The 24,673-nt window shown below is 41.3% G+C and overlaps 1 protein-coding gene across 2 annotated transcripts in view; it reads left to right on the forward strand.

The window, feature by feature from the left end:
• Window positions 1–278: 278 nt before the first annotated feature.
• The window catches only part of slc30a9 (solute carrier family 30 member 9), a 54,525-nt gene continuing 30,130 nt past the window's right edge, over window positions 279–24,673 (forward strand). Inside the window, exons 1-6 of one of the 2 annotated variants that reach the window (XM_033027843.1) lie at window positions 279–468; window positions 8,935–9,053; window positions 17,525–17,677; window positions 20,572–20,619; window positions 21,909–22,008; window positions 23,068–23,160. In XM_033027843.1, the coding sequence (XP_032883734.1) occupies window positions 8,957–9,053; window positions 17,525–17,677; window positions 20,572–20,619; window positions 21,909–22,008; window positions 23,068–23,160 (491 nt within the window). In that variant the 5' untranslated portion in view covers window positions 279–468; window positions 8,935–8,956. The remainder of the gene's footprint in view (window positions 469–8,934; window positions 9,054–17,524; window positions 17,678–20,571; window positions 20,620–21,908; window positions 22,009–23,067; window positions 23,161–24,673) is intronic. The other variant, XM_033027839.1, reaches the window with a different exon arrangement.

The raw sequence follows: 24,673 nt of genomic DNA on the forward strand, positions 1-24,673 counted from the left end.
ATCGAGACCAAAAGGGTCTAGAACCGAGACGTCACCCATTCCTTCTCTCCAACAGCCCGATCTTTGTGACGTTTCCCGTTGTCAGGGAGTTTCGAACCGGTCCAGCCCGGGGCGCGCGCGTCACCACGACCGGAGCGCCCCCCCCCCCCGCTGTGACGTTAATACCGCAACGCCCCGCTGTGACGTTAATATAATCTTTGGTTAATACCGCAACGCCCCGCCCGCCGCCTCCTCCGCCCACCCCGCTGTGACCTGTGACGCATCTTGCTCCGCCCACCTCTCGCGGAGGCCGGGCCGGGCCGGGCGTGATCTCGCGACGCGTGGTGTCGGCGCGGCTGTGAGCAGCAGAGCGAGCTTTTTGTGTGAGGCGGCGGCGGCGATGAATGAGGAAGAATGAGCGGCTGTGCGCCATGAAGGTGGGACGTCGGAGCCGCAGGAGAACACACAGGAGAACACACAGGCGGACAGGTGAGAGCTAGAGCTGGGCTCAGCCGTGAGGCGCGGGTACAACGGGGAGGCGGCGGACGGTTCCGGTGCCGCGATGCAGACGTCGGGGGAGTGATGGTCAACCTGTCGCCGCTGCCCGGTCTCTGCGGCCCCTCGCTCGCTGCCTGCCCGCTGCCCGCTACCCGCTGCCCGCTGCCTGCTGCCTGCCCGCCCGCTGCCCGCTGCCCGCTGCCTACCAGCCTCTCAGCGGTGGATCTCTCGCTGGCCGCCGGTGTGGCCCAGACGGAAAACTGTCCGCTTGACCTCTTCCCATCCCTGCCACGGCCCCCGAGAGAACATTCTGGTCATCACCGATAGATAACCTTGTGTCTTGCGAGGGGATCATGTGAGGCCTCGGTTAATGTTTATGAGCAGAATCCCGAACAGGGAATCGGCGTTGGACATTACATTCGCTTGAGCGAATGTCCTGTTTGTGTCCAGTAGATTGTGTGTATCCTTTTTACGCCAGCAGTAGTTGTGGGGAGGTTGGGAGAAATAAGTCATCGGGATCAGGGACGTACAAGGTGCAGATCTAATTAACTGTAAAACTTTACCAATAGGAACCTCTAAAATACTCAAATCCCCTCAAAACGAATAAGTAATACAGTATTTCTCTTGATGCGGTATTAGTAATTCTGGGTATTAGTAATCCTGTAACTTGTTAATATTCATCATGAAATTAAAGCCAGTTTCTTTACACTGTACAAAGTGACTACTGGTTAATCTTGCTTTAACATTTCTTGCTAACTGCTTTAGATTCTGAAAATCTCAGCACAATCTGACTTGAATGAAAAATAAGTTACTCATTGTAGAAAATATACAACTTGTAGCAATTCTCAAAGATTGTCCTAATTTTAAACCGGTGCAGCTACAATCCATAGCTTGGAATAGCACAGTACAAATTTCAATATGGACATTACCCTTATTTCATATTTGAATTGGACTTGCTGCTAAAGCTTGATTCACAGACCATTCCTCCTGTTGACAGCTAGTGATCAATATATCATCCACAATATCTATCCCTATTCCCATTAAGTAATGTTATAATCTTTTTCAAATAAAATATCCCGCGGTCTTGTACATTGAACAGGAACAGACTCTTTAACCCGCAAACTTAACAACTTGGTTTGTTTGAGTCCTGTGTCTTTAGTTGTAGCTGGCACATTTCCAATTGCTTCTCTGCAATGTTATCTCATAAATTGCCATAAAGATCTATTGCTGGTCTTCTCATATTACCTCCATGCTATGAAAAATAGGATGTAAATGGCTTTGCTTTTTGTACAATCGGGAATCCACTACTCTCAATAGCAATGTAAGATTCAATAGTAGCTAGACATTAAAATGGGTGGTATTGTAGATAGTGAAGGTGGTTGTCAAAAATTGCAGCAGGATCTTGATCGGTTGGGCTGAGGAAGGGTTGATGGAATTCAACACAGAAAAAGGTGAGGTGTTGCATTTTGGGCAGACTAACAAGGGCAAGACTTAATGGTAGGGCTTGGGGGAGTGTTGTAGAGCAGGGGGATCTATGAATGCAGATAAATAGTTCATTGAAAGTGACACCACAAGTACGTAGGATGGTCAAAGAGTCTTTTGGCACATTGGCCTTCAGTCAGAGTATGAGTATAGAAGTTGGGAGGTCATGTTGCAGTTGTATAAGACGTTGATGGGTGTCGCCAGGATTCGAGGACCTGAGCTACAGGGAGAAGTTGAGCAAGCTAGGACTCTATACCTTGGAGCACAGGAGGCTGAGGGGTGATCTTATAGAGAGGTGTATAGATTCATGTGAGGAATAGATCGGGTAGATGCAGTCTCTTGCCCAGAGTTGGGGAATCGAGAACCAGAGGACATATGTGTAAGGAGAGGGGGGAAAGATTTAACAGGAGCCCGAGGGGTAACTTTTTCACATAGAGGATGGTGGGTGAATGGAACAAGCAGCCAGAGAAGATAGTTAAGGCAGGTAGTATTGCAACGTTTAAGAAACATTTCTTAAGTTACATGGATAGGACAGGTTTAGAGCAAAATGGGCTAAACCCAAGCAGATGTACTAGTATGTTTAAGAAGGAACTGCAGATGCTGGAAGATCGAAGGTACACAAAAATGCTGGAGAAACTCAGCGGGTGCACCAGCATCAATGGAGCGAAGGAAATAGGCAACGTTTTGGGCCGAAACCCTTCTTCAGACTAGTATGTTGGTCAGTGTGGGCAAATTGGGCCGAAGTCCTGTATCCACACTCTAAGTCTCTGAGTGGCTTTTAAAAATAAATTGTGCTTAAAGTGATTGTGAAAAAAGATGATAGGGTGAAGGTGTGATTTTAAAGGTGTTTTTGGGTGGAACTGAGAAGTGGGAAAGGGGTAGCAACACTTATAGGGGTGTATTATAGACCGCCAAATGGGGATTGGGAATTGGAAGAGCAAATATGTAAGGAGATAGCAGATATTAGTAGTAATCACAAAGTAGTGATTGTGGGAGATTTCAACTTTCCACACATAGACTGGGAAACACATTCGGTAAATGGGCTGGAAGGTTTGGAGTTTGTAAAATGTGTGCAGGATAGTTTTTTGCAGCAATACATAGAGGTACCTACTAGAGGAGGGGCAGTGTTGGACCTCCTGTTAGGAAATGAGACGGGACAGGTGGCGGAGGTATGCGTTGGGGAGCACTTCGGGTCCAGTGATCACAATACCATTAGTTTCAATATAATTATGGAGAGGGTCAGAACTGGACCTAGGGTTGAGATTTTTGATTGGAGAAAGGCTAACTTTGATGAGATGCGAAATGATTTAAAAGGAGTGAACTGGGACATTTTGTTTTATGGGAAGGATGTAGAAGAGAAATGGAGGACATTTAAAGGGGAAATTTTAAGAGTACAGAATCTTTATGTTCCTGTTCAGTTGAAAGGAAACAGTAAAAAGTGGAAAGAGCCCTGGTTTTCAAGGGAAATTGGACATCTTGTTCGGAAAAAGAGGGAGATCTACAATAATTATAGGCAGCATGAAGTAAATGACGTGCTTGAGGAGTATAAGGAATGTAAAAAGAATCTTAAGAAAGAAATTAGAAAAGCTAAAAGAAGACATGAGGTTGCTTTGGCAAGTAAGGTGAAAGTAAATCCAAAGGGTTTCTACAGCTATATTAATAGCAAAAGGATAACGAGGGATAAAATTGGTCCATTGGAGAGACGGAGTGGACAGCTATCTGCAGAGCCAAAAGAGATGGGGGAGATATTGAACAATTTCTTTTCTTCGGTATTCACCAAGGAGAAGGATATTGAATTATGTGAGGTAAGGGAAACTAGTAGAGTAGCTATGGATACTATGAGTTTCAAAGTAAAAGAAGTACTGACACTTTTGAAAAATATAAAAGTGGATAAGTCTCCAGGTCCTGACAGGATATTCCCTAGGATATTGAGGGAAGTTAGTGTAGAAATAGCTGGGGCTATGACAGAAATATTTCAAATGTCATTAGAAACGGGAATAGTCCCCGAGGATTGGCGTACTGCGCATGTTGTTCCATTGTTTAAAAAGGGTTCTAAGAGTAAACCTAGCAATTATAGGCCTGTTAGTTTGACTTCAGTGGTGGGCAAATTAATGGAAAAGATACTTAGAGATAATATATATAAGCATCTGGATAAACAGGGTCTGATTAGGAACAGTCAGCATGGATTTGTGCCTGGAAGGTCATGTTTGACTAATCTTCTTGAATTTTTTGAAGCGGTTACTAGGGAAATTGACGAGGGTAAAGCAGTGGATGTTGTCTATATGGACTTTAGTAAGGCCTTTGACAAGGTTCCTCATGGAAGGTTGGTTAAGAAGGTTCAACTGTTGGGTATAAATGCAGGAGTAGCAAGATGGATTCAACAGTGGCTGAATGGGAGAAGCCAGAGGGTAATGGTGGATGGTTGTTTGTCGGGTTGGAGGCAGGTGACTAGTGGGGTGCCTCAGGGATCGGTGTTGGGTCCTTTGTTGTTTGTCATGTACATCAATGATCTGGATGAAGGTGTGGTAAATTGGATTAGTAAGTATGCAGATGATACCAAGATAGGGGGTGTTGTGGATAATGAAAAGGATTTCCAAAGTCTACAGAGTGATTTAGGCCATTTGGAAGAATGGGCTGAAAGATGGCAGATGGAGTTTAATGCTGATAAATGTGAGGTGCTACACCTTGGCAGGACAAATCAAAGTAGGACATACATGGTAAATGGTAGGGAATTGAAGAATACAGTTGAACAGAGGGATCTGGGAATAACCGTGCATAGTTCCTTGAAGGTGGAATCTCATATAGATAGGGTGGTAAAGAAAGCTTTTGGTATGCTAGCCTTTATAAATCAGAGCATTGAGTATAGAAGCTGGGATGTAATGTTAAAATTGTACAAGGCATTGGTGAGACCAAATCTGGAGTATGGTGTACAATTTTGGTCGCCCAATTATAGGAAGGATGTCAACAAAATAGAGAGTGTACAGAGGAGATTTACTAGAATGTTGCCTGGGTTTCAACAACTAAGTTACAGAGAAAGGTTGAATAAGTTAGGTCTTTATTCTCTGGAGCGCAGAAGGTTAAGGGGGGACATGATAGAGGTCTTTAAAATGATGAGAGGGATAGACAGAGTTGATGTGGATCAGCTTTTCCCTTTGAGAAAAGGGAAGATTCAAACAAGAGGACATGACTTCAGAATTAAGGGACAGAAGTTTAGGGGTGACATGAGGGGGAACATCTTTACTCAGAGAATGGTAGCGGTGTGGAATGAGCTTCCAGTGGAAGTGGTGGAGGCAGGTTCGTTGGTATCATTTAAAAATAAATTGGATAGGCATATGGATGAGAAGGGAATGGAGGGTTATGGTATGAGTGCAGGCAGGTGGGACTAAGGGAAAAAAAGTTGTTCGGCACGGACTTGTAGGGCCGAGATGGCCTGTTTCCGTGCTGTAATTGTTATATGTTATATGTTCAGTGGTCTGGCACAGGTGGGCTGAGTAGCTCCCTGTTCTTATAATTTTATTGTGATGTTAAATGAATTCTTCCACACTCTGGACACAACCTGTTTGCTACCTCCTTTTGAGAAACTTTGGTCTCATGTTCACTTTTATTATGACCAATTTAATCTATCCTAACGTTGTCATCATCTGCAAGGTTGTAGCCATCTTCCATTGGAGTTCTTTGTTTTAAGCAATCCTCTACTTCCCACTGCTTCATTCTTCAAAGGTGTTCTTTTTAGTATGTTTTTACTTGCCCTTTTAACGATGCTCTAAATTTAGTTGAATGGTCCAAATAATTATTTATCTCTCCATAAAAGTTATTTCTAATGCTGCTATCAGATCAGTAATAATGTCGCTTCCAAATGAATTAAAATCAATCCCATCTTCTTTGAAAGTTTGTCATAACTGCAAACCTCTGTTGCAAATAAGTTTTGCATCACTTTTGAATATTTACTATATAAAATGAGAGGTTGAAATTATTTATTATTTTACTTCTAATGTTAGAGTCAGAATTGAAAAAAATTGCATTACCCAATTTCTGAATGCCTTAATGTGGAGCAATGGTGATAGTTCTGGTGGTGTAGATGATAGGAATACACTCAGTACATACGTAGGCACATATGTGCTTACGTTGATTATTTTGGCCCTTATTTTTGTAACACTATATCCTTTTTATTCTAACATGACTTTCCACAATATTACAATCCCCTTAATTACCCCAAATACAAATATACTAATAGATGAATCATATATCCTTTATTGCTCCATCCCATACTAATTTGAAATAATGATTTCAATTGGGCACATCAGCATTTGAATATTTAAAAACTTGGATCTCTTTCCAGTTGGGCCTAAATGATTCTTGATTTCTTCCAGTTAAAAGGAGATGCTTGTTTTACTTTATATGGAACATCTAAGTCGCCATTGAGAAATTTGGCCAAAGTGCCTGTTTCCGTGCTGTATAACTCCATGACTCTTACTGTTCAATTATTGTCTCCATACCTGGTTATAAGTTGTCTAAATCAATTCTGACAATTTGTCTGCTGCTTGCAAATGATTATTCTGTGGGATGATTTAGCATTTTTATCAAGAAATATATATTTTTCCTTTTTAAGTTTAAAAATAGTGAGGTTTGAATAAAATTAATTTTCATAGCTGAAAAACCACAGGTTGCAATTTAAAATTTCTCGAATGTTGTTGAACATCAACAAAAGTACAATTGCAATTGCATGTCCTATATTTTTATATAAAATGAAAGAAAGTTTAATATTTATTTTAAATACAGATTGGATGTCAGTTCTATATGGTTTTTTCCTCTGAGTATTTTGAGTTATTTTATTGTAAACCATGTAAGCTGTTTCATAGATTTAAATCATGTGATTTAACTAAATAATTTGTGAATGACCAAGTAGTTTAATTGAATCTTGTGGCTTTGCTATTAATAAACCATTGAACTACTTCCCCATGACTTCTATTAAAGAAGTTCAGAATTTAATTAGTTGCCTTCTCAAACCTTATAAACTTCTCTTTCAAAATATGTTATTTTATTATTTGCAGAAATAATCCTAAAGATGTACAACGTTTCCAGCTTTTCTTGATCCTCAGTCCAATCCATGGTGTAGAAAAAATATAACTAAAATGTTTTATACCCACATGGATTGGACTAAGTTGAACTTTTCTGGAAAAACGTTGGGTTTCGATAAAGTTGTCTGATTCAGCTCAACATTTAATAGTATTATAGGGGCAGCACAGTGGTGCAGCGGTTGAGTTGCTGCCTTAGCGCGCCAGAGACCTGGGTTCGATCCTGATTACGGGTGTTGTCTGTGTGGAGTTTGTACGTTCCCCGTGTGACCACATGGGTTTTCTCTGGGTGCTTTGGTTTCCTCCCACACTCCCGGTTTATAGGTAAATTGGCTTCTGTACATTGTAGATTGTCCCTCGTGTGTAGGGTAATGCCAGTGTACGAGGTGATTGCTGGGCGGTGCAGACTCGTGGGCTGAAGGGCCTGTTTCCACACTGTATCTGCAAAGTCGAAAGTATTGGATTGCACTATGATACATATTGCTAGTCTTGATATTAAACTTCTGTATATATTTAGCAAAAGTATATTGGAATGCATTTTTTATGTATGTAGGATTTGTGCTAGTTGTTTCTACTTATTCGAACTGGGCATATTGATGGTACTTCAAAAAGAGAAAAATGATGGAAATTCATGGCTAAACAGGCAACGAGTTAAGGTTTCAGGACTATGAACTTTCTTCAGAATCCAGAGAAATTCGAAACCGAGCATGTCTAAGTTGCAGAGAAAGGGGGAGGATTGGAGAGAGATGAATGAATGCCTGTAATAAGATGGTGATAAGACCGGGTTTGTTGGTGCCAGTTAAGAGAGTGGTGAAGATTTGTTAACAGCAGTGACCTTATCTGGAGTTTTGAACAGAAAGATGAATGAAAATAAAAGGAACTGTGAGAAACCATTAAAATCATGAATATATTGTATTCTCGCTTTGAGCAGAAGGCCAAGATAACCTCTGTCCTGTCAGATTTGAATGTACCTTTTCCCAGGGTCACTGTTAGATGTCAGATCGGCCACTCTGAGGGTGAATCCAACTGCCCGGACAGAGTCCCTGGTCGCGTCCTTAGGAACTGCAGGGACAAACTAGCAGGAGTATTCAGGGACATCTTTAATCTCTCCCTTCTCCGTTCTGAGGTACCCACCTGCTTCAAGAAGACCACCATCATGTCGGTGCCAAAGAAAAGCAAGCTGTGGCAATAAATATACGACTCGACTCTACTTTGGGATGAAACAATACAGAGTAAAGCTGAATTGGGAGGAAGGAGCGAGCAACCTGTGGATGGGAGAAGAAGAGAAACCTTCTGAAGCAGCCAATGAAATTAGAAAGAAAGCATTTGGATTCCAGAGGTTTAGGGAGCTAATAAAGATCAACATTAGGATTGAAGTGAATATGTGTGGAATAGCACAGTGGTTAAATTACACAACTTAAATCTCCTTAAGGCAGATAGTAATTTTAAATTAAATAAATCAGGAATATAAAGATTTTCTTGTGATAATTTATAGAATTGTCATAAAAATATGCCCTGTGATGTTCTTTGGGAGAAGAAAACTGCCATCCACATTTTGTTTGTAGACTATAATTAATTGTAGGAATTAATTTGAAGCAATTATTAAACACTTTTGTGTTGTTATTCAGTACTATTCTTACTATTTAAAAAAATGTTCCTTGTCATGGTTTAATCTGTGGATTGCATATTTCAATTAATGCTGATTACAGGGCCTCAGGTACTACGCCACCTGCTTCCTTGTATATTATTGGACAATTTATAGTGAGCTCTGATCTGTCTATTTTCAATATTAGGGAAATATAAGTATTTTTAAGGATCTCCAGGATAATTATACAGATTGATTTGTTGTATATAACCTATTGGGAACATTATTATTAACCTGAAGTTAATTTCTCAACAGAATTTGTGTCGTGAAAAAATATATGAATATGTTTCTTGGCTTAGTTAAAAAACCATGGCTCACAGTGTGCAACATTTACCTCCGACAATACGCTATCAGAGCTGGTCTGGCCCATAATGGTGAGTAAAGTGTACTTCTATAGTATATATTTATGTAACTTCCCGCTTCTCTTTTTAACTGCATCATATTTTTATTTACTAGATTGTTTTGGGGTAAGGGGGACAAAAGGGACGGATTGCGCCTTAACAGATGCATTCTGGCAGGCAGGTTTGCCACTGCGACACAGGTGGTTTTAAACTAAATAAGGCGGGGGGGGGGTGTCGTGTCAAATGGGATAGTCAAGGACGGAGTTAAAGGGAAAGGGACAGTTAATGACCCCAGAATTAACGGGAAAGAAAGCTCACAAAGGGATAGGAGAGTATGGCCAAGTGTAATAGGGATCGATGTGAATGGTGAGATGCGTAAGGAATTAAAAGTATTGTATTTGAATGCGCAAAGTATAAGAAGTAAAGTAGATGCGCTTGAGGCTCAGTTAGAGGTTGATAGATATGACAGTGTGGGGATTACCGAGACGTGGCTGCAGGAGGATTGGGCCTGGGAACTTAATATTCAGGGTTATACATCCTATAGAAAGGCCAGGCAGGTGGGCAGAGGAGGGGGGGGTAGCTCTTCTGGTGAGGGATGGAATTCAGTCCCTTGCGAGGGAAGACATAGGGACTGATGAGGTAGAGCCACGGTGGATTGAGTTGAGGAATGGCAGAGGCAAGAAGACACTAATTGGTGTTATCTACAGACCCCCAAATAGTAGCCGCAGGAGTTAAAACTGGCATGTAACAAAGGTAATGCCACTGTGGTGATGGGGTATTTCAATATGCAGGTAGACTGGTAAAATCAGGTTGGTTCAGGACCCCAAGAAAGAGAGTTTGTAGAGTGCCTCGGAGATGGATTCTGAGAGCAGCTTGTAATGGAGCTGACCAGAGAAAAGGCAATTCTGGATTTAGTGTTGTCCAATGAACTAGATTTGATAAGAGAACTCGAGGTAAAGAAACTGCTTGGAGGTAGTGATCATAATATGATTAGTTTTAATCTGCAATTTGAGAAGGAGAAGGTTAAATCGGAAGTGTCAGTGATGAAGGCATGAGAGAGGAGATGGCCAAGGTAGACTGGAAAGGGATACTAGCAGAATTGATGGTGGAACAGCAATGGCAGGAATTTCTGGGCATAATCCGGAAGACGCAGGATCATTTCATTCCAAAAAGGAAGAAAGATTCTAAGGGGAGTAGGAGGCAACCGTGGCTGACAAGAGAAGTTAGGGATAGAATAAAACTAAAAGAAAAGATGTATAACACAGCAAAGAGTAGCCGGAAGCCAGAGGATTGGAAAACTTTCATAGGACAACAGAAGGAAACAAAACGGGCAATACGGGCTGAAAAGATGAAGTACAAGGGGCAGCTGGCCAGGAATGTAAAGAAGGACAGTAAAAGCTTTTTTAAATATGTTAAGGGAAAACGAATAGCAAAGTCAAATGTGAGTCCCTTGAAGGCAGACACGGGTGAAATTATTATGGGGAACAAGGAAATGGCAGAAGAGTTGAACAGGTACTTTGGATCTGTCTTCACTAAGGAAGACACAAACAATCTGCCAGAAGTACTGGAGGACAGAGGATCTAAGGGGGTAGAGGAACTGAAATAAATTTTCATTAGGCGAGAAATAGTATTGGGTAGACTAATGGGACTGAAGGATGATAAATCCCCTGGGCCTGATGGTCTGCATCCCAGGGTCCTCAGGGAGGTGGCTCTAGAAATAGTGGACGCATTGGTGATCATTTACTAATGTTCAATAGATTCAGGATCAGTTCCTGTGGATTGGAGGATAGCTAATGTTATCCCACTTTTCAAGAAAGGAGTGAGAGAGAAAACGGGGAATTACAGACCAGTTAGCCTGACTTCGGTGGTGGGAAAGATGCTGGAGTCAATTATTAAAGAGGTAATAATGGGGCATTTGGATAGCACTAAAAGGATTAGTCCAAGTCAGCATGGATTTATGAAAGGAAAATCATGCTTGACTAATCTTCTGGAATTTTTTGAGGATGTGATAAGTAAAATGGATGAAGGGGAGCCAGTGGATGTAGTGTATCCATACTTTCAGAAAACTTTTTGATAAGGTCCCGCATGGGAGACTAGTGACTAAAATTAGAGCACATGGTATATGGGGTAAGGTGTTGACGTGCAGTGGAGTGCCGCAAGGCTCGGTGTTGGGGCCGCAACTGTTTACCATATATTAATGGTTTGGAAGGGGGAATTAGGAGCAACAATAGCAAGTTTGCGGATGACACAAAGTTGGGTGGCTGTGTGAACTGTGAAGAGGATGTTAGGAGGTTGCAGGGTAACCTGGACAGGTTGAGTGAGTGGGCAGGTGCGTGGCAGATGCAGTATAATATAGATAAATGTGAGGTTATCCACTTTGGTGGCAAAAACAAGGGGGCAGCTTATCTCAATGGGGTTAGGTTAGGTAAGGGGGAGGTACAGCGAGACCTGGGTGTCCTTGTACACCGGTCACTGAAAGTCGGTGTGCGGGTACAGCCGGCAGTGAAGAAAGCTAATGGAATGTTGGCCTTCATAACAAGAGGATTTCAGTATAGGAGTAGAGAGGTTCTTCTGCTGTTGTATAGGGCTCTGGTAAGACCACATCTGGAGTATTGTGTACAGTTTTGGTCTCCTAATTTGAGGAAGGACATCCTTATGATTGAGGCAGTGCAGCGTAGGTTCACGAGATTGATCCCTTGGATGGCGGGACTGTCATATGAGGAAAGATTGAAAAGACTAGGCTTGTATTCACTGGAGTTTAGAAGGATGAGTGGGTATCTTATAGAAACATAAAATTATAAAAGGACTGAACAAGCTAGATGCAGGAAAAATGTTCCCAATGTTGGGCGAGTCCAGAACCAGGGGCCACAGTCTTAGAATGAAGGGGAAGCCATTTAAGACTGTGAGAAAGAACTTTATCACCCAGAGAGTTGTGAATTTGTGGAATTCCCTGCCACAGAGGGCAGTGGAGGCCATATCACTGGATGGATTTAAGAGAGAGTTATATAGAGCTCTAGGGGCTAGTGGAGTCAAGGGATATGGGGAGAAGGCAGGCACGGATTATTGATTGGGGCCGATCAGCCATGATCACAATGAATGGCAGTTTGCTGGCTCGAAGGGCCAAATGGCCTCCTCCTGCACCTATTTTATATGTTTCTAGATTGTATCAGCAATATTTGTATAATTGGCTATTTTTTTCTAAAGTTCTTATGATGATGGTGTTGCTTTGTTTCCTGATATTCTGATCATTTTGTTACCTTTTTTATTGGTTTATGGATTAATGGTAATTTAGTTTGTATCCAAACAGACCATCACACAAGAGAGCTGGCAAAGCCATTATTAAAACCCACATCACTTAAATGTCAGTCTACTTTCTGTTATGGCAGATTGGAGGATATAATTATGAGTATAAATTGTGACAAATAAATGTCAGTTGGAATAATTGTAAAATATTTTATTTCCAAAATCCATTATTAATACCCATATAAAATTGGATACATTTGTGCTCATTAGATGTGCACTAAAATGATTTTGTGTGAAATATGGATGACTACCTTAGCGAGGGGTAAGGGTTAAAATCATTAATTAATTGAAATGCAAACTTGCTGTTACTGACTTGGATTAACAGTTTTAGGATCAAGATTGAAAAGCCTTGTAATTGAGTGTCAGGCAGAACCACTGACCTACACTAGCATTTGTATAAATGCTTGAATAGGGGGAAAAAAGCCACATTCTGTAATCAGTGTTTGGAACTATGATGTTGTGATCATTGCAGAGACTTAGTTGCATGAGGACTGTCAGCTCAATGTTATAGAGTTTTGATGTTGTGATAGGGAGATAAAAGAGATGGAGTTGTTTTGTTAATCAGGGGGAATGTCACAGTGGCACTCGGAGTGGACATACGGGAATGTTCATCCACTAATACAAAATGAGTTCAAAAATAGGGAAGGTGCACTCACTCTGATGGGATTATACTATAAAACCCAATAACCAGCAGGAGATAGAGGAATAGATATGAAGCAGTTTACAGAAAGATGTGGTTGTCATAGTGGGTGACTTTAATTTCCCTCTATATTCACTGGGATTTACAGTGCAAAGGCTTAGACAGGGCAGAATTTATTAGGTGCATTCAAATAATGTTTTGAAGAAGGACATTTCAGAAGTGAAAAAAAAACAAACTGCTGGATAAAAACACAGTGGGTCAGGCAGCATCCGTGGAGGGAATGGGCATACGACTTGATGCACAGTTGAACAAATAAAATAGATTGAAAGAAAAATAACTGTCAAAGAAATGTTGAATGCCTACAGCAATCACATTAATTTATGGGATAGGATAAAAAGCATAAGTTTGATGGAGCTGAGAACTGGTGGGCGATGCAAAAACCATCATATTGACAAAATGATTGCAACAATAAATTGATTTGCTTTGCCTAGTTATTTCATAATTTTACAGAGGAATTTAGTTCAGGAAGTACTGAAGGTTTGTTATTGTAACATGAGAAAGTGTTGAGCAGTCGAGCAACAGCATTCTGACAAAGATCTATGGCTGAAATATCAACATGCCTTCCCTCCTTCCAGATGCTAATGGTTCTATAATGAATCCTGCATCCATGAAGATGAAGACTAGTTGAGGTCTAATATTAGCCTTCAGACCAGAAAAACTGGAATGGATAGGAGAAAATGAAGGTAATATTTCTGGAGCTCGAGTTAAAATTTGTTGGAACCATATGGAGAAATTGGAGGCAACTATTGAGAGAAATTGAATCAACAAGCTACATGTGCAAGAAGGTACTGCAGATGCTGGTTTAAACCGAAGATAGACACAAAAAGCTGTAACTCAGCGGGACATGCAGCATCTCTGGAGAGAAGTAATGGGTGAATATTCGGGTCGAGACGCTTCTTCAGACTGGTTAGGGATAAGGGAAACGAGAGATATATATACGGTAATGTGGAGAGATTAAGAACAATGAATGAAAGATATGCAAAAATGTAACGATGATAAAGGAAACAGGCCATTGTAAGCTGTTTGTAGGGTGAAAACGAGAAGCTAGTGTGACTTAGGTGGGGTAGGGAGAGAGAGAGAGGGGGAATGCCGGGGCTACCTGAAGTGAGTGAAATCAATATTCATACCACTGGGCTGCAAGCTGCCCAACTGAAATATGAGATGCTGTTCCTCCAATTTGTATTTAACCTCACTGACAATGGAGGAGATCGAGGACAGAAAGCTCTGTGTAGGAATGGGAAGGAGAATTAAAGTGTCCAGCAACTGGGAGATCAGGTTGGTTCACGCAGGCTGAGCGAAGGTGTTCCGCAAAAAGATCGCCCAGTCTGCGTTTGGTCTTGCTGATGTATAAGAGTCCACATCTTGAACAACAGGTCCAGTAGATGAGGTTGGAGGAGATGCAAGTGAACCTCTGCCTAACCTGAAAGGACTGTCGGTTCCCTGAACAGAGTCGAGGGAGAAGGTATAGCGACAGGTGTTACATCTTCTGTGGTTGCAGGGGAAGGTACCTGAGGAAAGGGTGGTTTGGCTGGGAAGGGATGAGTTAACCTGGGAGTTGAGGAGGGAACGGTCCCTGCGAGAAAGCGGGAAAAAACGGTGGAGATGGGAAATGTAGTTAATGATGGGGTCCTGTTGGAGGTGGCGGAATTTTGGAGGATTATGTGGTGTATGCGACGGCTGATGAGGTGGAAGATAAGGACTAAGGGGTCCAGGGGGAGGGGGAGCAAGGGCAGAGTTACGGGGTACTGAGAAGACACGGGTGAGGGCCTCATCTATGATGGGAGAGGGGAACCACCGTTCCATAAAGAATAAGGACATCTCGGATGTTCTAGTATGGAACACCTCATCTTGAGCACAGATAACCATATAACCATATAACAATTCCAGCACGGAAACCGGCCATCTCGGCCTTCTAGTCCATGCCGAACACTTACTCTCACCTAATCCCATCTACCTGCACTCAGACCATAACCCTCAATTCCTTTCCATCCATATGCCTATCTAATTTATTTTTAATGATAAAATCGAACCTGCCTCCACCACTTCCACTGGAAGCTCATTCCACACAGCTACCACTCTCTGAGTAAAGAAGTTCCCCCTCATGTTACCCCTAAACTTTTGTCCCTTAATTCTCAGATCATATCCTCTTGTTTGAATCTTCCCTACTCTCAATGGAAAAAGCTTATTTACGTCAACTCTGTCTATCCCTCTCATCATTTTAAAGACCTCTATCAAGTCCCCCCTTAACTGTCTGCGCTCCAAAGAAATAAAGACCTATCTTGTTCAACCACCTGGTTCAGAGAGAGGCAGATCGCTCGCTCGATCGCTCGCGCGTAGAGAGAAAGAGAGGAGAAAGAGAGAGAACGGAGAGAGAAAGAGAGAGAAAATGAGAGAAGAAGAGGCAGACCGAGAGAAAAAGACGACGAGAAAGAGAGAGAAAGAGAGAGAAAGAGAGAGAGAAAGAGAGATAGAAAGAGAGATAGAAAGAGAAAGAGAGGAGAGAGAGAAAGAGAGAGAGAAAGAGAGAGAGAAAGAGAGAGAGAAGAGTAAATGAGAGAGACCATGAAGCAGATCAATATAGTCGACAATCCTCTCCGCTCTTCCCTCTCTCTCTACCTCTCTCTCCCTCTCTCTCTTCCTCTATCTCTCCCTCATTCTCTCCTCCTCTCTCCTCCTCTCCCTCCCTCTCTTTCTCCCTCTCTCCCTACCCCACCATCTTGTTCCGATGCGGCGTAGACGGAGGAATTGGGTTGTAGGGGATAGAATCTTTGCAGGAAGCAGTGTGGGAAGAAGTGTAGTTGAGATAGTTGTGGGAGTCAGTGAGTTTGTAATAGACGTCAGTCCTGTGATGGAGACTGAGATCAAAAAAGGGGAAGGAGGTGTCGGAGATGGTCCAAGTAAATTGAGTGCAGGATGAAAATTGGTGGTGAAGTTGATGAAGTCCATGAGTTCTGCTTGGGTGCAGGAGGTAGCACCAATGCAGTCATCAATGTGAAGGAGATAGTGCTCGGTGATAGGGCCAGTGTAGTCTGGAACTGGGGTTGTTCAACGTACCCTACAGAGAGACAGGCATAGCTGGGACCCATGCGGGTGCCCCAAGCTACGCCTTGGACTTGGAGGAAGTGGGAGGCGTCAAAGGAGTAGTTGTTGAGCGTGAGGACCAGCGAAATAAAGTGTTAGAAGAGTGAAATTGGATGGTTCTGCGGTCGAGGAAGAAACTGAGTTGTAGAGTAACTGAACGTCCATAATAAAGATGAGAGAGTGGGGGCTTGGAAAGCAGAAGTCATTAAGGAGACGAAGGGCATGTGAGGTATCTTGGACATAGGTCGGGAGAGATTGGACCAGGGGGGATAGGATGGAGTCAAGGTACGTGGAAATTATTTCCATGGGACAGGAGCAGGCAGAAACAATGGGTCTACCAGGGCAGTTGTGTTTATGGATTTTGGGGAGAAGGTAAAAACAGCCATGATCATATTGAGTGGCGGTGCAGGCTCAAAGGGCCAAATGGCCTACTCCTTCATCTGTTTTCTATGTTTCTCTGTAACAGGCTGTATGGGGCTGTGAAATGAAAAGGTTGGAGGCTGTGGAAGGCAGACAGCCAGAAGAGATGAAATCAGTAATGGTGTTTGAGATTAAGGCCTGGTGTTCATTTGTGGGATCAAGGTCCAAGGATAAGTAGGAGGAAACATAGAAAATAGGTGCAGGAGTAGGCCATTCGGCCCTTCGAGCCTGCAACGCCATTCAATATGATCATGGCTGATCATCCAACTCAGTATCCTGTACCTGCCTTCTCTCCATACCCACTGATCCCTTTAGCCACAAGGGGGCTAACTCCCTCTTAAATATAGCCAATGAACTGGCCTCAACTACCTTCCGTGGCAGAGAATTCCAGAGAGGTGTCTTGAGAGTTGCCGCCTGGCCGTCAGAGTGCCAGACTACCCCCTGGAGCGCCAGACTACCACGGCACCTCCCTCGATGTTTCTCTCCAGCGGTTCTACTGTGTCTTCCTGCATCTAAATAAATGAAGGATATTATTGGGAACTGAACCTGCTATATTTATTTCCCAGGCCTGAAAATTGTGGAATTCATGGGAGAAAGATATGGGAAATATTTTCATTTTGAGCCTCTTGACGTTGTATAGAATGAAGGAGAGGTTGAATCAGAGTGCTGAGGAAGCTAATTGCACTAGTAGTTAATAATAGACGTTCCTCATCCATCAATTTGTCCCACGATCAAGGTTCATACACAAAAATCAAGATAATTCCTCTTCAATGCTTATTTTTACTTCTGTCATTCTACTTGATTTTAAAATCCATGGAAGTGAAATATAACTTCAGTTCTTGTGTTATGGATTGTGATCTAAAGCTGTTATTAACTTGATCTCTTGGTGAAGATTCTTGGTTTAAATCCTTAAAATGACTTACATCTGTGATAATTGAAAATGTATTTTTCTGAATCAATCATCAGAAAATTGATTTTATTTCCATGTTTTCGATTTCAGTTTTCAAGAACAATGTGGCCAATCAAAATCTGTGGCATAATATAGGATTACATTTTCCTATCAGTGCTGTTGCCCAGCTGCGTTTATGTTCATCCAATGGCAAAAAGGATGGCACTACTGATTCCAGTAGTTGCCAAGAACCCCCAAAAACTGGTAAAATTGCACTTAATTTATTCAATATTCCAAGTTTTGTCACAGACCATAAAGCAAGCTTGCCAACGACCATTATAATTTTTCAGCAATTTGTAATTAATATTTTTTGTGTATGCTATTTCCTGAATTTTTAATATAGCTTATGATTTTGGAAGCCATTTGAAATGGCGAACCTGATTTGTACTCTTTCCTAAATCAATGAGTATCTCACACTTTTACCACTACCTTCACAAGTGACTTCCCTGTTCACTGTCATCTTGCAAGCTTCATCCTTTATGCCTCATCAGTGAATTTGTGGCAGTCTGACATTGGCCCAAAACCTTTCCTTAACTATGCTGAAGGTCATAAGTGATATGAGTAGAATTAGGCAATTCGGCCCATCAAGTCCACTCCGCCATTCATAGCTGATCTATCTCTCCCTCCCTCCTAACCCCATTCTCCTGCCTTCTCCCCATAACTTATGACACTTGAACTAATCAAAAATCTATCTATCTCTGCCTTAAGAATATCCACTGACGGCCTCCACAGCCTTCTGTGGCAAAGAATTCCACAGATTCACCACCCTCTGACTAAAGAAATTTCTCCTTATCTCCTTCCTAAAAGAACGACCTTTAATTCTGAGGCTATGACCTCTAGTCCTAGACTCCCTCTCGTGAAACATTCTCCATACATCCACTCTATCCAAGCCTTTCACTATTATGTATGTTTCAATGAGGGTCCCCTCTCATTCTTCTAAACTCCAGCGAATAGAGGCCCAGTGCCGACAAATACTCATCGTAGGTTAACCTATGCATTCCTGGGATCATTCTTGTAAACCTCCTCTGGACCCAGCACATCCTTCCTCCGATATGTTGCCCAAATCTGGTCTCAATATTCCAAATGCAGCCTTACCAGCACCTTATAGAGCCTCTGTATTACATCCCTATACGTCCTCTTGAGATAAATGCTAGCATTAGGTTTGCTTTCTTTACTACCAATTCGACTTGCAGATTAACTTTGTGAATCCTGCACCAGAACTCCCAAGTCCATTTGCACCCCCAATTTCTTGATTTTCTCCCCATTTAGAAAATAGTCCAAGCCTTTATTCCTACGACCAAAATGCACGATTCCACACTTTGCTACACTATATTCCATCTGCCATTTCTCTGCCCACTCTCCCAAACTGTCCAAGTCCTCCTGCAGTCCCTCTTTTCTCTACACTACGTCATATTAGAGTAGAGGACAATCCTCTAGAGCAGTGGTTCTCAAATGGGGGTACGAGTACCCCTGGGGGTACGTGAAAGCACTCCAGGGGGTACGTGAGATTTTAAAATATAGGCCTACATATATGTAGGCCTATATTTTTGCGCTGGTTAGGGGGTACTTGGCTGAAAAAATATTTCACAGGGGGTACATCACTGAAAAAAGGTTGAGAACCACTGATCTGGAGCATGCTAAATCTTTACAGGCTGTTTTATTTAAAGTCACTACATCGTCACCCCTGTGTTCTGATGCTATTGATTCTGGGCCTTTGTAATAATATAGCTTGCAAGCCATTTATTGTAGATTCTTGAGCAACTCCAGCTAAAAAAAACAGGTAATGTTGGTTAGAATGTCTGATTCCAAGACATTTGTTAAGCGAGATTGTAGTTTGAAAATAAAGATGAGAAATTGGGATAATTCTCATTTGCAGATGGCTAGTAATTATTTTGCAGAATTTTGAGTACTTTGTGCAGAATTGTGCTTCTTACAACCAGAATAAACAAATTAGGGAAGTTAAGATTTTTTGTTATTGAGGGTTATTCAGATGGCAATTACTTATTGATAAGTGTATACTAAGGTAGAAAATAGTTAGAGGAGCCCCTGAGGAACTGAGAAGATCTGCCCTGAGTCTCCATCTTTTGTTTGTTACACCTCTTCATCAACGAGTGTCCAAATGGAATGGACCTAATCTACAGGACCTAAAGGAAGCTGTTCAACTTATATTGACTTACGCATCACCTCTATAGGCAAGCTGAAATACACAGATAATTGTGTATTCCTACATTCAGAAACTAATCTCCAAGTTAATGTTAGAGACAAGGAACAGAAAATGCTGGGCAACATGCTGGAGCAACTCTGTCAGGTAGCAGCTGTGGAGACCATAGATCGGTGACGTTTCGGGTCAGGACTGATTATGGTCAGCGGTGGGTGGGGGGGAGAGAAAGCTCGAAGAGAGGAGGCACAAGACAAATAAGCTTTGTCCTGCCCTTTCTCTCTTCCAGTTTACTTGTTGGGGGTGGGGGGGGGGGGATTGTTTAGCTGGAAGAGAGAATGGGCAGGACAATGTCCCTATTTGTCCTGACCCTCCTCTCTTCCAGCCATCTCATTTCCCCTCAATAACTCAAGAAACGTCCCGACCTGAAAAGTCACCTATCCATGTTCTCCAGAGCTGCTGCCTGAACCATTGAGTTACTACTGCACATTGTCTTTTTTTGTCCCCAAAGTTGTTATTGATTGATTCACAAACAAAGAGCCTTATGTTTGCCATCCTCAACAAATGTTCACACTGAGTTTCTAGCAACATAGATCAGTTTCCATATCTGCATCTTTTTCCTTTCAATCATCTTTCAGAATGGAAGTTCCAAATACTTCTGCTCGGACCACTCACTCTTTAAAGCATTCTATGCCCTCCTGAAAGCATTCTTGTGTTCTATTTCAACGAAGGTTTCAATCACTTTTAATTATATAGTTTAACATCTTGTGCAACATTTCTAACAACATTTCATCACACTCCTCTATGTCATGCTTTTTCATATTAAAAAAAATTGATGCATAAATGCTATTGATAATTATTGCCTGTAGGTTTGATACATTTCTGTATTTTAATAACGCCCTAATTTTTGGTTTGTGCAAAATTATCTTCCTTGCTCAAGGGTCAAGTTCTTCAAGTCAACCTGCTTTGGAGCAAATCCAAGTGAAAGGTGAGCATTTTATTTGATGTTATTAATTACAAGCCCAAACTTGCCGCCTATCGTGGTGAATTGCAGTGTAGCAGTTGTATTGCTCTTACAGAAGTTCATAAACCTGAAACATTGGCTACATTTTCTCTCTTTACAGATGCTGTCGAACATATAGAGTATGCCCATAATTTCCAGATTTTATTCATGGCCAATTTCTGATTCCAGTTTACCTCTAATTTTTAGATCTCTAATTTTGTGACATCATTTGAGCATCTATGTAGTTTTGCTGTGGTCTGCCTCTTGCCCTACTTCATAACAAAACTAAATCTAATTATTTCATGGTTGCCTTATGGATCCAGGACTAGATCCAGTGATAACTCCTTCCATAGCAAATGTGCTGGAACTATTCAGGAGGTCAGGATGCATCTGTGGAAAAATAAATAGAATTCATATTTTGGCCAAAAGCCATCAAAGCAATTTCAATTTCTAGACTGAAAAGTACTGAATACATTTTGGACCTTGTAACAGTCACTTCTCTGTTCAATGCTGAGTTTATAATGGTATTCTTTAGTAAAATGATATCTTGGTAAATTCATTGCAAAGCTACCCTCTTCCATTATTTGTATTGCACCTCATTCCTTTGCACTTGCACTTCAAACCTAACCTAAACTCATTTTTGTATTTTCTAATTCCCCTTTGCTCTATTTATTGTAGTTGAGTTTGAACAGCTTGAATCTATGAATAGTATATCTGATCTGTTTCTATAACATGCAAGGCAGTTTTTCACTGTGGCTTGATACATGTGACTATAATAATCCTAAAGTTCAGAGTTTCAGACATGTTGTGGATATAATTGATTGGCAGGAACCATGTGCAATCTGGGCTTCAGTAACTAAATTATTTGTCACTTTGGAATGATCGTGCTGATGCTCTGTAATTGTTAACCCCTGGAACCTGCCTTACTAAGTGAATACATTGCAGATGCAGATGAGACGAACAAGGTACTTCCCAAAATTTGATTCTAATGTGCACAATCCACACGTAAACTGTATCTTTTGTGTCGACTTAAATTTTTTTAAATATATGTACTAAAGCAAGGTTTAAATACTTGGATATCAGATTTATAATTGCAGATTTGAGTGATAGATTGCCTAATTATAAAATCTTATTTCTTGAAAACTTGCACTGTAACTATACTATTAAAGTCCAGTGTTTCCACATTGAAATGAGCAAAGTATAATATTTAGTTCTGTATCACTGTGTTAATGATATATTCATTGTTTGACTGCTTATACCCCAATATTTTTCAGTTAAAGCTATTCTGAAGAAACGTGATTATGGGTCCACATACACTCAAAATAATTTCATCACAGCAATGCGAGCAATGAATGAATTCTGTTTAAAACCCAGGTATTTGGTAGTATTAAGAATTTAAAAAAAAATTAATGCAGAATATTAGAATAGAAAATAAAACAAATTCCTGTAATAGATAATTATCCTCTTTTGTGCAGAAAATAACCTAGTTACAAACAAACAAGCTAGTTTGTGCATTATGCTAATCCGAGATATCAGAATAAGAAATTGCAACCATATTGGTCACTTCTTCAAAAAACTCAATCAGATATGGGAGGCACGATCACGTACAAAATCATGCTGTCTATCCCTAATTGGCTCTTGTCTAAATTCCTGTATATCCTATCCCTCAGGATACTCTCCAGTAACTTTCCAACTACAGATGTTAAGCTCACTGTCCCATCGTTCCCAGCATTTTCCCTGCAGCCCTTCTTGAATAGAGGGCACAACGTTTGCCACCCTCCAGTCTTCCGGCATCTCGCCTGCATTTAAAAGCGACTCATAAATTTTAACCAGGGCTCCCGTAATTCTCTCTCTAGTTTCCCACAATGTCCTCGGATATATTTGATCAGGCCCTGGCGATTTGTCTACCTTCATATGCAATAGTATCTTCAGCACCTGTTCGACAGTAACACTGGCTGCTCTGAAGACACTTCCATTGACTGCCCCAAGTTCCTCCATCCCACTGTCTTTTTCCTCGGTAAATACAGAGGAGAAATACTCATTGAGGACCTTGCCTATCTCCTGTGGCTCCACACAGAGTTGACTGCTTTGATTCCTGAGGGGTCCCACTCTCTCTCTAGTTACCCTTTTTCCCCTTATGTATTTATAAAATCTTTTGGGATTGTTCTTAACGCCAGAGCTATCTCGGCCCCTTTTTGCCCTTTGAATATCCTTGTTGGTATTGGATTTATACATAATACAACCTAAGGTGATGCCTTGTACAATTTATATCGCCATTTTCTGCTACTCAATGTATTTTCAAGCTTTATTGACTGACAAGTCTTGCTGTACCATATTGTAAAATGGTATAGTTCCAGCATTCTGTATTGTAAGGTTGTTGATAGCAATTCTTCAATAATAATCTGACACTTTCCGTTTGCCTTTTGTTTGCAGTGACCTGGAGAAGTTAAGAAAAATAAGACGGCGAAGCCCCCATGATGATACAGAAGCTTTTACTGTACATTTGAGATCTGACATAGTAGCTAGGTGGGTAGTGATCAATTTTAATGCTGCATTAATGGGTAGAAGATTCAAAAATAAACATCCAACGTTTATTTTTATAATCTCTGGCAAGGTGAAACGGTGTAGGACAATAGAGCTGAGATTAGGAGAGGAGTGAGATAATGTATGAATATATGGCCTCCAGATCAATAGTTCTAACTACTATTGCACCAATACTTTATGCCCTTTGTTAACCTTTGCAGTTTAACGTGATTTTTGTTTTCTGCAATGGCATTTCCTTGGGAAGAAAGCTTTCTAGGAAATGATTTCTTGTAAACTTGAAACAATATTTTCTGGAATTTTTATTTACTATAGAAAGAAGAAGAATTATTTACTGTTTGATTTGGATTCTAAGCTTCCACATTCTCTTCCATCCAAAAGGGTGTACTAACTAAGTGGGCTTGATTGTCACTGAAGTCATACAAATATACACCTTTTGGGTTGTCCCAAAGTCAAACATGCGAAGTTGGGATTTCTGGTGATGAGCCCAATTGGGAGATTATTGGGAGATTGAGGTTGGAGTGGGATGGAAGGGCAGAGAGGGAAGCATACAGGATTGTGGATTGGATATTATATGGAAGATAGACACAAAAGGCTGGAGTAACTCAGCGGGTCAGACAGCATCTCTGGAGAAAAGGAATAGGTGATGTTTTCGGGTCGAGACCCTTCTTCAGGAGAGGTTGGCTAAGACTTTGGAAGGGAAATCATCTAGCTCTAAGTTTGTATTGTGGCCAGAAACAGGGAATTTGGGGGACAGTCATGTTCTGTGCAATCTGCTTATGGAAAAGAAGTTCTGAGAATGAGGCCTGTATGTGTTAGACAATTGGGTGTGGGGAAAATATCAGGGATCTGTATATCTGAGCAGGAGTTGAATTAGGCCATTCGGCCCATCGGGTCTATTCCGCCATTCAATCATGGCAGATCTCTTCCTCCTAATCCAATTTTCCTGCCTTCTCCCCATAACCCTTGGCACCCGTTCTAATCAAGAATTTCTCTATCTCGGCCTTAAAAATATCCACCGACTTGGCCTCCGCAGACCAATGGCAATGAGTTCCACAGATTAACTACTCTCTGTCTAAAGAAGTTCCTCCTCCCCTCTTTTCTAAAAGAACACCCTTTAATTCTGAGGCTGTGACCTCTGGTCCTGGACTATCCCACCAGTGGAAACTTCCTTTCCACATCCACTTTATCTAGGCCTTTCATTATTCTGTAAGTTTCAAAAGGTCCAATGAGTTCACTCCCAGTGCCCTAATAATTGATCCATGTTTTCTTCACATTGGGGAGAATACTCTCAGAACAGCTTGGCCTTTCCATCTCAGTCCTGGACACTGACTCTTGTTGCTAATATTATCTCCTATTCTTTAAATTATTTTCCTTGGGTTTGGAACTCAGAATTCCACCAATTCTACTTGTGGTTCCATATTTTCAATAATTATAAATCTATATCCCTTGGATTCTAAGTTTTAAAATTTTATATCCTCAGCTTCTCAAATGTACT

The sequence above is a fragment of the Amblyraja radiata genome, chromosome 1 (genome assembly GCF_010909765.2).
Source record: "Amblyraja radiata isolate CabotCenter1 chromosome 1, sAmbRad1.1.pri, whole genome shotgun sequence".
In the NCBI taxonomy this organism is placed as follows: Eukaryota; Metazoa; Chordata; class Chondrichthyes; order Rajiformes; family Rajidae; genus Amblyraja; species Amblyraja radiata.